General features: G+C 39.8%; 1 protein-coding gene across 8 annotated transcripts in view; it reads left to right on the top strand.

Annotated features, from left to right (window-relative positions):
* RAPGEF6 (Rap guanine nucleotide exchange factor 6) overlaps nt 1-14,589 on the top strand; it is a 113,976-nt gene that overhangs the window by 86,808 nt on the left and 12,579 nt on the right. For 6 of the 8 annotated variants that reach the window (XM_071758314.1, XM_071758317.1, XM_071758310.1 and 3 more), the window contains 7 exons: nt 261-644; nt 2,646-2,857; nt 3,901-4,024; nt 6,320-6,343; nt 8,595-8,815; nt 11,123-11,314; nt 13,768-13,902. In XM_071758314.1, the coding sequence (XP_071614415.1) occupies nt 261-644; nt 2,646-2,857; nt 3,901-4,024; nt 6,320-6,343; nt 8,595-8,815; nt 11,123-11,314; nt 13,768-13,902 (1,292 nt within the window). The remainder of the gene's footprint in view (nt 1-260; nt 645-2,645; nt 2,858-3,900; nt 4,025-6,319; nt 6,344-8,594; nt 8,816-11,122; nt 11,315-13,767; nt 13,903-14,589) is intronic. The other 2 variants (XM_071758312.1, XM_071758313.1) reach the window with 1 other exon arrangement.

Genomic DNA, 14,589 nt, shown 5'->3' on the forward strand with positions numbered 1-14,589 from the left:
TAGGAGGAGATGAAAACAGCTTTTGAAATGTTTATTTTTACTCCGTGAAATGCTGGTATTTTATATTAGATAAACCACATGGCTATGCTGTCTTTCCTCTGTCTTTGCCTTTTACTCTGGTTTGTCTACAGCAATATAGAAATTCTCCCACATAAACACCTCTGCAGTGTCATTCATGTCCCCCTTGGTTGTGTCTCAGTGTTCTCCAAGCCTCTGAAGAGCCCCTCTGATGCGTTAACTCTAACTCAATCTTTCTCCAGGTATTATCTAAAAAACAACATGGAGACAGAGACCTTGTGCTCAGATGAGGATGCTCAGGAGCTCCTGAGGGAGAGCCAAATTTCCCTGCTCCAGCTGAGCACCATCGAGGTGGCCACTCAGCTTTCCATGAGAGACTTCGAGTTGTTCCGCAACATCGAGCCCACGGAATACATCGATGACCTCTACAAGCTGGACTCCAAGACAGGCAATGCTCACCTGAAACAGTTTGAGGATGTCATAAATCAAGAGACTTTCTGGGTTGCCATGGAAATTTTAGCAGAGCCCAACCAGCTCAAAAGAATGAAGATTATTAAGCATTTCATTAAGATCGCCCTCCACTGCCGAGAGTGCAAGAATTTCAACTCCATGTTTGCTGTGATAAGGTAAAAGATTTCCCATTTTTCAGCTCTGGCTTGAGCTGGCAAAAGCAATTCTGTTAAATCTAAAGGGAAGGAAAAGAAATAGGTCTCTCCTGAACAGATTAGGGATGGTGCTGGGTGGTTTTCAGGGAATTACCCAACTTTTCAGATGCCAGACTGTGCAGAGAGATGGATTGTTGCTGTGTCTCTTCCTCTCCTGTTCAGTCTGGTTCCAGTGGCTGATGTGACTCTCACTTTATTTGTTACCCAGCAGAGGAAGAGAAGACTGGGACCAAAGCTCTGTTTGACTGGTGAACTTCAGAAACCTGCCTGAACATAGCTGTCATTTTCTGTGTTCCTGCCACCCGATTTCTCTTCCCCTTTTTTTTTTTTCCAGTCCTTGCTACTTTTTCAGTGGGCACTGAGTCATATCTGCCATGATGAGATTGCTTTATTTTTTCCTTTCATTGTAAGGACTTCCTCAAATCAGTCTTGGTTTAGTTTGATTTTCCCTTTCATTCTTTCCTGTCATCTGCTTGCTTTTCTGTTGTTTTTTTTTTCCTCTCTTCATCTGCACATTCTCTTCTGATTTATACTTTCTGTTCTGATTTATGGTAGATGCTGCTACTAGAACAGCACCACTTCAGCATTTCCCCATTTCCCCTATTTGCAATTTTGTTACAGCAGGTTTTTAAGATATTAAAAAAAAAAAAAAAGAAAAAGAAAGAAAAAGGCATTGTGATTCAGAAGTCAGAGATCTGGATTCATGCTGCATCCCAGAACTAGCTTTGGCAATCTTATTTTTAAGTAGTTTCTCAATGTCTAGACAGATTATCAAATAGTATTGGCTTCCATTTAGTCATGCATTAAAGAATTAATGAGTTTTTTTAAAGGATACTGGGTAACCACTGGGGCTCCTCATTCCATGGTGAATATACATGTGGATGCTGAATCTAATTCCTGTTTTCTGCTTTCTAATTTCTCATGGTTCATTGTAGGTGAATAAATGACTCTTCCTACTGCTCAGTTCAGTTTAATCAGCCCATGACTGAATGATCTTTGATCAAAAAAAAAAAAAAAGAAAAAAAAGAAAAAGGCAAATAAATCAGCTTTTGTTTTCTTTCCAGAGGAATATGGTTTTAGCATATGCCACAGGGGTTCCTTCTGTTACCTTTATTGGTACAATGCTCTGTGTTTCATGAAACAGAAGATACCATCCTACTGGAGTATGTAAGAGAGGAGCTGTGTGGTGGCATATTTTTGATTTTTGTATTTTTTTAATGTGAGAGGAGGCTTTGGTTGCAATTTGACAATAGCATGGAGAAAAATCTCTCTAAAAAAATAAAACAAATACAAGTTTTTGAAGCTTTCAAGATGACAAAAATATAATAGCAAATTCAGCACCTGTATGATTTTGAATTCAGTGAGGAATATTGAAGAATATCCCTTGCCAGTTCTGCAGCTACAAGAACTTTGCAATCATTGCAAAATTCTTCAGCAAAGTTGGTGGCAGATTATGAGAGGGCGGATATATTTAATTTTTAATCTTATTTTATTTTTACATCTGACTTATTCCAGATATATTTTTACTCAAAGATCTTCTTCATATGTGTTGCCACTTTTGCTTGGGATAAGCTGGGCCCCTTTCTCACTTGCCTCTGTAGCCATGTCTTCACCTCATCAATTTTTCACCTCTTTTGTCCTTATTTATTTTTATGGGAGAGAAGTGGTTCTCAAATTCCCTGGGCATCAGGACCGTGGTACTGAGCAAGTGTTTTGCAGACTACCTTAAAACCTGCACCTTGTGAAGAGGGAGCAGTCATGCTTTTTACAGTTCTCTTGCTCACAAAAGTAACCAGCAGAGGTTTATTGGGATGAACTTGCAGCCTGCCCTTCCCCCAGCTTTGCAGTTAACCTCGTGAGAGCTTATTTTTCCATCCTTAAAGCCAAAAAAAAAACCCCCAATCCTTCCTTATGAAATGTAATGATTCCACTAACTCATACAGAAATATATCTGCCTTCCAGTGGGTTAAATCTAGCACCAGTAGCACGGCTCAGAGGCACTTGGGAGAAGTTACCCAGCAAGTATGAAAAGCACCTGAGAGACCTCCAGGATCTTTTTGATCCATCCCGAAACATGGCAAAATATCGCAACATCCTCAGCAGCCAGAGCATGCAGCCTCCAATTATCCCACTTTTTCCTGTTGTCAAGAAGGATATCACGTTTCTGCACGAAGGTAATGTCAAACCTGGAGAAATAATAAATTAAAACATTGAATAAGCTTTAGCCCTTGCTTCAGTGCTCCGTGATTCACCAAGTGTCTAAAAGAAGCTGCCAGCGGCAGGGTGCTTCTGTTGTGTCCTCTGGAGGACTGAAATAAAATAACTCTGAATGCATAATGGAAGAGATGAAGTTCAGAATTAAATACATATTTTGAATATTTTAAAAGTAAAATTTAAAAAAAAAAAAATCTACATTGTGCCATCCTTATGGTGGGAGAGTAGGTGAGTGTGCTAAGTGGGAGTTACAGTACTTGTAAAAAAATCTCTCCTACACGAAGTTGTTGCTGTGATGTTTCTAGGGTTTCATTCCATGTTGTGGCTTTCAGACATCTATGATGATATGACACCCCTCCTACACCTCCTTTCAGCATTTTCAAGGGGTTTTGTTGAAACATTTTCATGTTTTTTTCTCCTTTTGCAGCAAGTTCTGTTCTCACTCGGTTGAGGTTCAGTGTTTCCCAGTCTGCCCACTTCTTGGTTAGAATGTTTCAGACCTATTTGTACTCATTTTGGAACATGAACCCTGTCAATGTCAGGTTTATATTTCCTAGGATTATAGAATGCCAGGTTGGATGGGACCTCAAGGATCATCTAGTCCAACCTTTATAGGTATAAAGTATAGCTTAAATGAGGTTGCCCAGCACCAGTATTAAATAATACTTATTTTAAGTAACATATAAATACATTTATATATAAATACAAATACACTTAGGTTGTTTTAATATTTGTGCTGGTAGTTTGTCCATAGTTTACTTTTTTTCCATCCTATTAATACTTGTTACTTCAGAAACAGATTAATAAGAGCAATTCTAGTTGGTCTGATTATCATTTCTGCTTTGCCAGTTTCCTTTTTTCTTGCTTTTTTGATTCAAGCAGTTTTGTTGCTGGAGGGGCAGGGAAGGAAGGGGACTGTGGGGGGATTATTTTCTTTATGGGCAGTGTGTGTTTCTCTTTCTGACTCTTTTCTGCCTCCTCTGTGTGTGTTTCAATACTGCAGGAAATGATTCAAAAGTGGATGGCCTGGTAAATTTTGAGAAACTCCGCATGATTGCCAAAGAAATTCGCCAAGTGATCCGAATGACCTCAGCAAACATGGATCCAGCTGTGATGTTCAGACAAAGGTGTGCAATTTAGAAAGGCTCAAGGTGTCTGGGAGTGGGTAGGGTTTGTGTCTGTGTCACTACGTTGGGATTTTCATTGTGGAACCTTCCCATTGACATTTCCCATCAGAACCACAGCTTTATCAGATCACAGCAACTCAAGTGATGCTTCCAAGACCTCCTCTTAAGGACTGCTAAACCAATTTGTTATCAAGAAAGACTAGTTTCTGCTTTTAGTGATTCATTTTGCTAAAGAAGTTGTTAGTAGGAGGTATAATATTAGGGAGCAAATCATACATATGGATAAATCTGAAACATTGCTTCGAAACAAAACTCCACTGAGACTACATTAAAAATAAATAAAGTATTATTCAGTTTGTTCTGAACACAGCTTGCTCCACCTGCATACTGTTTGATACATTCAGGCTATAAGCAGGTGGAGAGTATTTTCTTGGGGGTTTTTTTGATGTTTTTTTCCCATAATATCATCAGGCTCTGCATTAACCAACTGCAGAATAAAAACTCCACCACTGTTTCTAATCTGCTGCTGCTGAGCTCCAGATTATATTTACTGGAACAAAATAATTTCCTGCAGCTTTCCACATCAACAACTCTGTCGTGTTCAGACAGGGTCCTTTGGATCCCTGCCCTGAAGGGCTGTGTCCTCCTGTCCTTCTGCTCTTTATTTGCCTCTCCAGCACAGTTCAGGTGGGGAGCTGGTGACAAGGTGATGCCCCATGATGTCACTACAAGGTTTTTACTTCTAAGGATGACAGAAAAATCTATTGAGTCACCAGTCAGGTGTGTCCCCAGCACTGGAGAATTCTGGACATTTGGTCACTTGCTTTGTACCAGCCCTAAAGAAATTCCAGGTGATAGGTGGTCACCTCAGCAGCTGTAATTCTTTGATAAATTAATTTAGCTCAGTCTGTGCAGTGGAAGGAAACAGTATGTGCAAGAGCATGCAGCCTAAATAAGAGGATGGAGATCTGGTTCCCTGTGGTCTTTCAGCCCTCAGGATTCTTGGGTGATGCTGGGTTTTGTTTTCAGGCATCAGGAAAGAGAAGTATTTTGTTTAAAATTAGTCCAGTTGAGGTTTGAGGTAAATATAACATGTCCCTTGTTAAGGTTTAGAAGTGGATTTGTTTCAAAGTGGAGGTTGATCTTCATAATATTGGAATTGAATTAGCAAAATGTCCTCCTTAACATAGTTACTATATATATAGATATATATATATATATATACACACACTATTATTATTATTATTTATAATATATTACACATATAACATGTTATTATACATATAACATAATACATATTATACATATAACATTATACATATAACATAAACTTAACATGAAGTCACTGATCAGTTGTGATTGATTTTCATAAATTTAGGCACTCACATATTAAGTCACTTTATAAATAAATTTCCCAGATGCCCCGTGCACTTTCTAGGACCTATTGAAGTCTAATCATTAAATGAATTTACTAGTAAATAGTTAGCCTTTAGTATGTTTTCCAGAATTACAGAAAACATTCTCAAGACCATAATTTAAATTATGCACACTGACATAAAATACTTAGGCTTGAATATTAGAGAGTGCCAAAGATTAAAAGAAAATAATTTCATGTTTTCACATCATTTATATTCATCTTCATTGCCTTTGGTGTTTGATCTATCAGTTTGTGTTCTGAAGCATATATAAATGCTTTTGAAGATTAAAAATGAAGAAGAAAATAAGTTTGTTAGAAGTTAACAGGAACCTTGATACAAGTTCATTACCAATTAATACAGCCTGTCTAGTTTTTCAGCATGGCTTTGGCTACCAGCTTGTTTCCCAGCAAGCAATCAAGAGAAAAACACCATCATAAAGCTGAATGCTGCTGCTTCTTTCTCATACACTCACTGCAGTCCTAATGCAAAGAAGAAATTAATTTAATCATGCTCTCTGCAATATAAATAAGTTAAAGAATTTTTGCTCGCTCCATTAAAATCGAATTTGACTTCTGGGAAATACTTACCAGGGAAATTTCATGCGAGTTTGGTTTTCAAATTCATAGGTTAAACATCAAAATAAACAAAAAAAACTGATAGATGTTCTTCCACATTAAAGCATTTGAGCAAGTCCTGCCCTTGCATTCCATGAAAACATTGTGTTATTGTTTGAGAAGAATTTTGCTGTATAGAATTTTTTCTTTTCTGTTCTTTCCTGTCTACATCTTTCTTCCTGACTCTCAACTGTTTTATTTTTTTTTTTCCTGTGCTTTTCTGTTCAAATACATGCTTCAATGTATATGGCTCTTGCTTACAGGAAGAAGAGGTGGAGAAGTTTGGGGTAAGTGTAGAGATGAATGCAACTAAGATAAATAAAGATTATGCAACTCTTAACATACTGCATCCTCCTCCTTAGTGCATGCATCTGAAATACAGCATGCATTTTATTAACCCTGCAATACATATTTTTTTGGAAGGCAGGAATAAGGGGTTTCAGTCAAAGTTATTCTGCAGCTACAAAAATTCTGAGTTGCTTTTGTGTATTGGATAAGTTCTTTGAGCTTTGGCTTTATGCATAAAAAAAAAACCAAACCCTTGCTGTGCAGTTATATTGGAAGCTGAACTGTTTTGGGAAATAAATAACTTGTTTTTTAACATGCAACAGAAAAGTTTTAGCATTTTAAACTGTGAGGACACTTTGAATTGTGATCATGAGAAGTAATTTTCCCCTGAAGCTTCAGTTCAAGCTTCAAAGCATTTATTTTTAGTATACATTTAAAATGTATCTCACATTTCACACACCCAGAATCCTCATTGCTTGATTGTGTATGAAGTGACTGCAAATGAGAGTCCCAAGATGGGTCAGATCCCTGGGTGACACAAGGCAGTGATGTTCTGATGACATTGTAGCCACATTTTATCTGGTTTTATGTGTAGTTTTACCCAGAAACTGATCCTTTCTACCTGAGCTTGGGTGCTTTTGCACTCTGAAACTCTCTTTTTTTTTGTGGGGAGAAATATCCAGCTGGAGTCACCACAATTTCAAACTCTTAGGCTTACTGGGAACACAAGTGAATAAGGAAAAAATTATCTTAAAATTGAAATTGAAATAAATCGCCATAAAAAATCAAGTCCAGACTGAGAAGAAAAACAGTGTGTGCAAAAGCAATAAAATATTTCTCATTCAAAATAAAGATAATGTAGTTTCCTGTTTCATTATATGATAAATTAATAGTTTTGTTCATATCTGTAGGAGTGCCCCCTTGGTTTGAATAGGAGTGAACAGCCCATCATCCCATTTGCTGCTCTTTGCCTATAATATCATTACTTTTTCTTTTATTTAAGCTATGAATTTCTGCCAGCTTTTAAGCTTACATTTTCTCTTTGATTGATTTATTTAAGTAACTTCTTTCAAAATGTATTGTAATCAGCTCCTTTCTACCACTTCTAGGTTATTTTTTTTTAAGCTCTGTGTGCTCAGTTCTTTAGGCTTCCTCAATGTTTTATTCTGACTCAGCCCTTATGGCTTTTCTGTGCTGGGGATTGTTTGTTTTGCCACTTGTGAGCCTGTAAATGCACCCAAGGTCTCCATAAACATCTTTACCAATAATTTAGCCTTTTTCAAAAGAGAATTATTCCTCCAAATGTTTTTTTAAAAAACCCAGAAACAACTTTTAACAATGTTATTGTCATTTTCCTTGGAATTTTTTCGTGTTATGTGTACTGTGAATCTCTATTTATTGAAGGAATGGTTAGAACTTGTGTGGCCAAAGGACTTTTGGCAGCTGGGGCAAAGGTTTTGTGTGTATTTGAACTATACCAAGATCAGGTTTTTTAGTGACTGACTGTCAGGGAGAGTACCTGATGTACCTGAACCATTTGGGGATTATTTGTTTGCTTCAGTGGCTGACAACAGTTGGCAGCTCAAAATTAGGAGCATGGAGGAGCATCATCTCTCCTAGATGGACATAGTTATATTGTCACTGCTTTCCTGTGACATTTTTTTAATGAATGAGCTGCTCTTCTGTGAATCTTTTTGCTTAATTGGAGAAAGAAGTTAAGTGTGTAATGTCAGTGTACTTTGCATATTTAACATCACTTCCCCCCTTATTTAAACAGTCAGGAGCTCAGTTTTTTAAGAGGATTACACCCATGACTTGCTTCTCTGCTCAGCTGAATTGCAAGAATTTTCTGTTGTGAGCCTGATTTAAAGCAGTGGGTACCAAGTGCCTGAAAGAAACAAAACTTCTCACCTTTTTCCACCCTACAGCTGAAGTCGGGTGGGTTTTTTGCAGCACAAGTCTGGGAGCTCATTGGGAACCTTAGGCAGCATTTTGCCTCCTTCTTGCTAGTTCCACTCTTGCATACAAATCTTTTTCTGGACTCAAGTTGCTGCTCTCAGTTTCCCCAGAATATTTTAAGACTTAAGACAAGTGTTGTTTTAATGCTGTTCATCTTTTTAACTCATTGACATCAGCATGCACTAGCCCTAACTGAAGATGATTTGGTATTAATCTGCTTTGGCCTGTGCTACTGGAGCTCCTCCTCAGGGCTGCTGAGGGTTAAAAATTTATTTCTTTGCTCTTTTCTAGATCTCTCAGCCAGGGCAGCACCAATTCCAACATGCTGGATGTACAGGGAGGTGCCCACAAGAAACGGGCCCGGCGCAGCTCTCTTCTGAATGCCAAGAAGCTGTATGAGGATGCCCAGATGGCCAGGAAGGTGAAGCAATACCTGTCCAACCTCAACGTGGAGACAGATGAAGAAAAAATCCAAATATTGTCACTTCAGTGTGAGCCTGCATACAGCACCTGTAAGTACAGCGAGCCAGAACGGTGGCATCATCTATCAAACATAAAAATCTTGTTCCTTCCCTGGAGTTACTCATTTAAAATCTTTTCTCCCTCAAGAAAGAAAATTTTTCTCTTCAAAAAATAAGAAAATACTTTTTAAGAAACAGTGTTCTAAGTGCTTTGTGTACTAACAGTTCCAGCAAGCCACTTTTAATTTTCTGATCTCTGTTGAGCTCGGAGAACTTCAGTGATGTCTTCTGGTTTGACCTAGAGTTCTGCAACTGGGTATTTTTTCCTCAGTCTAGAAAGAAAGTCAATAGTACATTAGCTCTGTTCTTGCTCTGCTGTCCTTGTACAGAATTAGGAAGGATGAAAGTAACATTTACCATATGAACAGTAAGAAAATGAAAAGAGACAAAATCAATATAGGAGCTGCAGTGGATTACAGCTTAGAATAAACCAACATGTTCAAAAAGGAGAAGTTAGGTCAATATTGTCTGATGGGGCTGACATGGCTTGAAAGTCAAAAATGGAGGGTTAGAGCAGGACAGTTTTCATAATTTGAGCTCCTGTGTGACTGTCTTAACTAAACAGTCATCTGACCTGCTCTCTTACACAGTTCAGTAAATTCTTCCTTAAAAATGAGGCACGGTAATTGCATTTTACTTAGATCCATAGAAGTTTTCACTTGCTTGAAAGGTAACTTTATTTCAAAGTGGAAGTGTAGCAACCTTCCTAATCAAATTCATGTTTCAGCTTGTCTACATGTAGAATGTTAAGGTTTTTTTCCCCTCTAACACCATTTTGTCTTGGGTAAGTTTAAGCGTGACTAGGAGATGGCATCTTGAAAATAGACTTTTAAATCCTTTCCATTATTCCATATTAAGAATGCAAATCCTTATTATTTCCCCAGGTGCTTTCCTATGCAAATTTTTTTTTTAACATTTAATTTTAAATAGCACTGATGTAGGAATAGTGGCAGTGGCCACACTTGACTCCCTTCTCAAATATGTTAAATTCTGTGTTCACACTGCCTTGTGCCTGGGGTGGGCAGAAATCACAGGTGGCTCTGAGCAGAGCATCAGAGATTGCTTGGAGAGGTGTTCAGCCAGATCTGGACCAGCACAGAATGTTTCTACTCTGAGTGAACACCATTGTGGGTTCTACCCTTTAGTCCCCTGCTGAAACAATAAATCAAACCATGTCAGGATGAACTCTGGAAAAATGATCTATGTGCAAACATAACAAGTGGCCATAGGATGCCCAGGAGACAAATATAAATGTTATGAGGTTGTCAGTCATCTTAAAAAAATAATTTAAAATCTTGTTTGCTTGTAAATATCTGATTTACCCCTGATTTACTCTGTGTAGTTAAGCAAATCAAGTCTTTATTTTTTCTTAAACGTCACTAAAAGGGGAATGAAGGTTTAGGGGATATACAAATAGGTGCAGAGTAGAATGGTACATTATTCAATTAATTAAATAAATATTTTTGAAGACTGGAGGGGGGGGAAAAACAACAATAAATCACAGATAAATTATCTCTTTTCATTATACTCATAGTTTGCAGAGGTGTTAGAAAGCAGAGGGGAGCAGTGTGGAGCCAGGAGGGAGCTGGCAGTCCCTGGTTGGTGTTTTTTGGAGCAGGGGATTTCCTCCACACTTGGGCCACTTACCCACACTGAAATTTTGACTCAGCAGCTTTGAATCAGGGAGCCTGGTGCATTATTTTGCAGACTTTTTTGTGGGCAAATTGGGCTTTTTTTTGCACGTACCCAGACGAGCAGGAGGTGCAGCTCCCCTGTCTCTTACCTGTCAGTGAGATCCTCCTTGCAGAAGGAATGAGCAGCAGTCATGCTGCAACCCAGGCTTTTCCCAGGGAATTTAAGAAGTCAGATGGTCTTAACCTGGGAGGTTTTTAATTGCTGTGTGATTAAAGTAGAAACTCAATGAGTGCCTTGTGTTGTAAATCAACTGTGCCACCTAGTGAGAGGTTTGATGCCAGCTGCAGAACAAGCATCCCTTCTCCTTTCAGTGCCATGACATCCTGGAGGAGAAGCTGTCAGGCTTTTGCATCTTATGTACAAATATCTAAAATACAGGCTTTAGTGGTGGTAGAAATAAATCCCATTTTGTGGTGCTTTTGATGAAGTATTTCTGTGACACTTTTAAAGAGTTCAGGTTTTTAAAATCCTAACAAAGTAGGTGGAATAGAAATTATTTTCAATATGTTTTACCTGCTTCACACCCTGGTTGCTGTTTCTGACTGTGATAATCCTGCAGTTCAAAGTGCAAGAAGATACTTACCTGCAATTTTTCCATGACAGTGACAAAGAACTTAAGTGAGAGGAGAGGAGGAAAATCCTCAGAAATGTCTCCAGTACCCATGAGATCCATTGGCCAAAGCACTAAAGCCCATCAGCATCAACAGAACAGGATGAGTCAAGTTCTGCAGGTTCCCACTGTGAATTTATACCCCAGCAGGAAAAAGGGAGTGACAAAGGATCACGTCACATTCAGTGAGTACCTTCTGTTCACCTCTCTGGAGAGCTTTATAGATGAAGTAAATAAGGAGGAAGGCTTTGTTGGTGGGTGGATTATTTGAGATGCCTTTGGGCTTCGTTTATTTCATTGATTTTAAAATAGCTGAAGCATATCACTGTGATTTAAAGAGAGTGTGCTGTGTACTTAGTCATACAACACGATGTCCCAGTATAGGTTGGGGGCTGACCTGCTGGAGAGCAGTGGAGGTGAAAGAGACCTGGGGGTCCTGGTAGACAAGAAGATGACCATGAGCCAGCAATGTGCCCTTGTGGCCAAGAAGGCCAATGGCATCCTGGGCTGGCTCAGGAACAGCATGGCCAGCAGGTCCAGGGAAGGGATTCTGCCCCTGTGCTCAGCCCTGGGGAGGCCACAGCTTGAGTCCTGTGTCCAGTTCTGGGCCCCTCAGCTCAGGAAGGAGCTTGAGGTGCTGGAGCAGGTCCAGAGAAGAGCAAGGAGGCTGGGAAGGGATCCAGCAGAATTCCTGTGAGGAAGAAGATGACCATGAGCCAGCAATGTGCCCTTGTGGCCAAGAAGGCCAATGGCATCCTGGGGTGCATTAGAAAGGGGGTGGTTAGTAGGTCAAGAGAGGTTCTCCTCCCCCTCTATTCTGCATTGGTGAGGCCACACCTGGAGTATTGTGTCCAGTTCTGGGCCCCTCAGTTCAAGAAGGACAGGGAAGTGCTTGAAAGAGTCCAGCGCAGAGCTACTGAGATGATTAAGGGAGTGGAACATCTCCCTTATGAGGAAAGGCTGAGGGAGCTGGGTCTCTTTAGTTTGGAGAAAAGGAGACTGAGGGGTGACCTCATCAATGTTTTCAAATATGTAAGGGGTGAGTGTCAGGGAGATGGAGTTAGGCTTTTCTCTATGGTGACCAGTGATAGGACAAGGGGTAATGGGTGTAAATTGGAGCATAGGAGGTTCAAGTTGAATATCAGAAAAAATTTTTTTACTGTAAGGGTGACAGAGCCCTGGAACAGGCTGCCCAGGGGGGTTGTGGAGTCTCCTTCACTGGAGACATTCAAAACCCCCCTGGACACGTTCCTAGGGGATGTACTCTAGGGGGCCCTGCTCTGGCAGGGGGGGTTGGACTAGATGATCTTTCCAGGTCCCTTCCAACCCCTAGGATTCTATGATTCTATGATTTGCACAGACTGTAATAATTTGCCTTAAAACAGCCACTGAGGGAAGGTCCTCCCTCCAAATGTGCTTTTGCTTTGTCCCTTTTTTTTTCCCTTGAATTTAAGAACATATTCTAACTAAAGTGATCCTAATATCTCTCTCAGACAGGTAAGATGTACCATGTTAAGCCTTTTATTGTTTATTTCTGAACTCTAAAGGGATCTTGCACAAATGAAGTGCAAAACCATTGCTTGTTTCTTTTCATGACAAAATGAAGTGTAATAGGTAAAAACCAATTATTATTTTTAAGTGATATCTTTGGAACAAATCACATTTAATGTTATAACCTCTATAACACCATTGTAACCATATCATTGTCAAATGGAGCAGCACAACATAGGGTATTGCTTCTCCTGAGCATCAGGTTTTATTCTGTCTCTAAATTTGCTATTTGCAAAGCAGTATTATGTATTTATTACATATTATTATGTATTATAATGCCTTTCACCTATTTGCATAACTTGTATCAGTTGAAAGCTACAATTGTGGGTTATTAATTTGTTGCAGTTAGTGAGTTCTATAAAATCATTTTGTGATGGACTGAGCAGGAATATCCACTGAAGTGGCTGCAGAATACAGTATATTGCAGCATATAAAATAATGTTTCCAGTTGATTTTTGTTTCCAGTCTCCTCTTCAAAGCCAGTGCAGCTTGATGTGCTCTAGAGGCTTTGCTGAGAGGTATCTCTCCATTCCCATGCATTCCAACAAGCTGTTGAGAACCTAAATGATCTCCTGGGCACTGTGTCCTCTACCAGTGAACAAGAACCACCACATCATCCAATTCTGAAGGGCAGTGGTGCACTGGTTTTGCTAAACTTTCCAAGTTGTGTGTGGTGCCTGTGGAGACTGATTGGAGAACTCCTGATGGGGAAGATCTCAAACTGACTTGCTGGCTGGGACATGAGTTGGTTTGAACCCTGTCCCAGCATGTCAGGGGCAAGGCATTCCTCCATCCTTCATACATTGGTCAGTTCTTTGTCCTTTCTAAGACCATGGCTGGTGAATCTGCTGCAGTCATTCTGGTTGTGACCTGGGTGTCTCCAAACACTTGGCTGAGCAGCCAGTGGTAGCAATGACTGATGTAAATTTGAGGTGGAAACTTCTTCCACTTGCAGAATTCATCTGAGCATCTGCCCCTTCCTTTGCTGAAGACCCCAGTGATGGGTCATCCTGGTGCTTCTTTGCAGTTCCAACAGAGCTCCCTAACTTGAAAGACCAATGAGTAAACCAGACCTTTGCTTTCCCAGGTACAGGCTCCCCACAGAAGTCATTAAGCTTGTCTGAGGAAGTAAGTAGTAAGAAGCAAACAGATGACACCATGTCCATGGCATCTTCTTTGCACTCCAGCCCCCCTGCCTCTCCTCAGGGCTCTCCACGCAAAGGTAGGTGGGCAGCACCCATCTCAGGAACTCCTCCTGCCTGTCCTGGACTAAAAACAGGGTGGGCATTGTTGGTAATGACACTTAAAAGAAATAAATGGTAGTTTTAGAGTATTCATGTCAGGAATAGAATTGTGTCTTTCTGTGAATAAATACATTTTTTAAGTGTATTTCTATCTTTTGGCCTTAAAAGTGACCTATTGTTTAAAAAAAGGAGCAATTGTTTTCTTTAAAATTTGGCTTAAATGCTTCTGACAGGTTCCAACAGATTTTTAAGTGCTGACACCCAGTGTAGCAGTTGAGGTGTAGGTGGCTGGTTGTATGAACAGGATTCACAAACCTGGGCTTGTGCCAGTGTTGCACAGAAGCTGCAGCAGTTGAGCTGCCTCCTGGTTTTGCCCAGGGTAGCTGGAACACCAGGAGACAAGATGGAGCTGGAGCTAAAATGCTGTTGTTTTTCTCCAGCAGAGCTGGGTTTGCAGAAGCAGTGCATCCATCTACATCCTCCAGTCACTATTCCTATTTTTTGTTCTTGTGCACAGGGCTTTGTATACATCCCTGTCTATCATGATGCCCTGAAAAATCCCTTTATTTTTGATGTCTTCGTCTTAAAAGACCTGCCTCACTTCATCAGTAGCCAAGCTTGGATGGGAATTCAGTTGAAATCTCTTAACAGCACTCAGTAGTCAG

Source organism: Heliangelus exortis, chromosome 15 (assembly GCF_036169615.1).
Source record: "Heliangelus exortis chromosome 15, bHelExo1.hap1, whole genome shotgun sequence".
NCBI lineage: Eukaryota > Metazoa > Chordata > Aves > Apodiformes > Trochilidae > Heliangelus > Heliangelus exortis.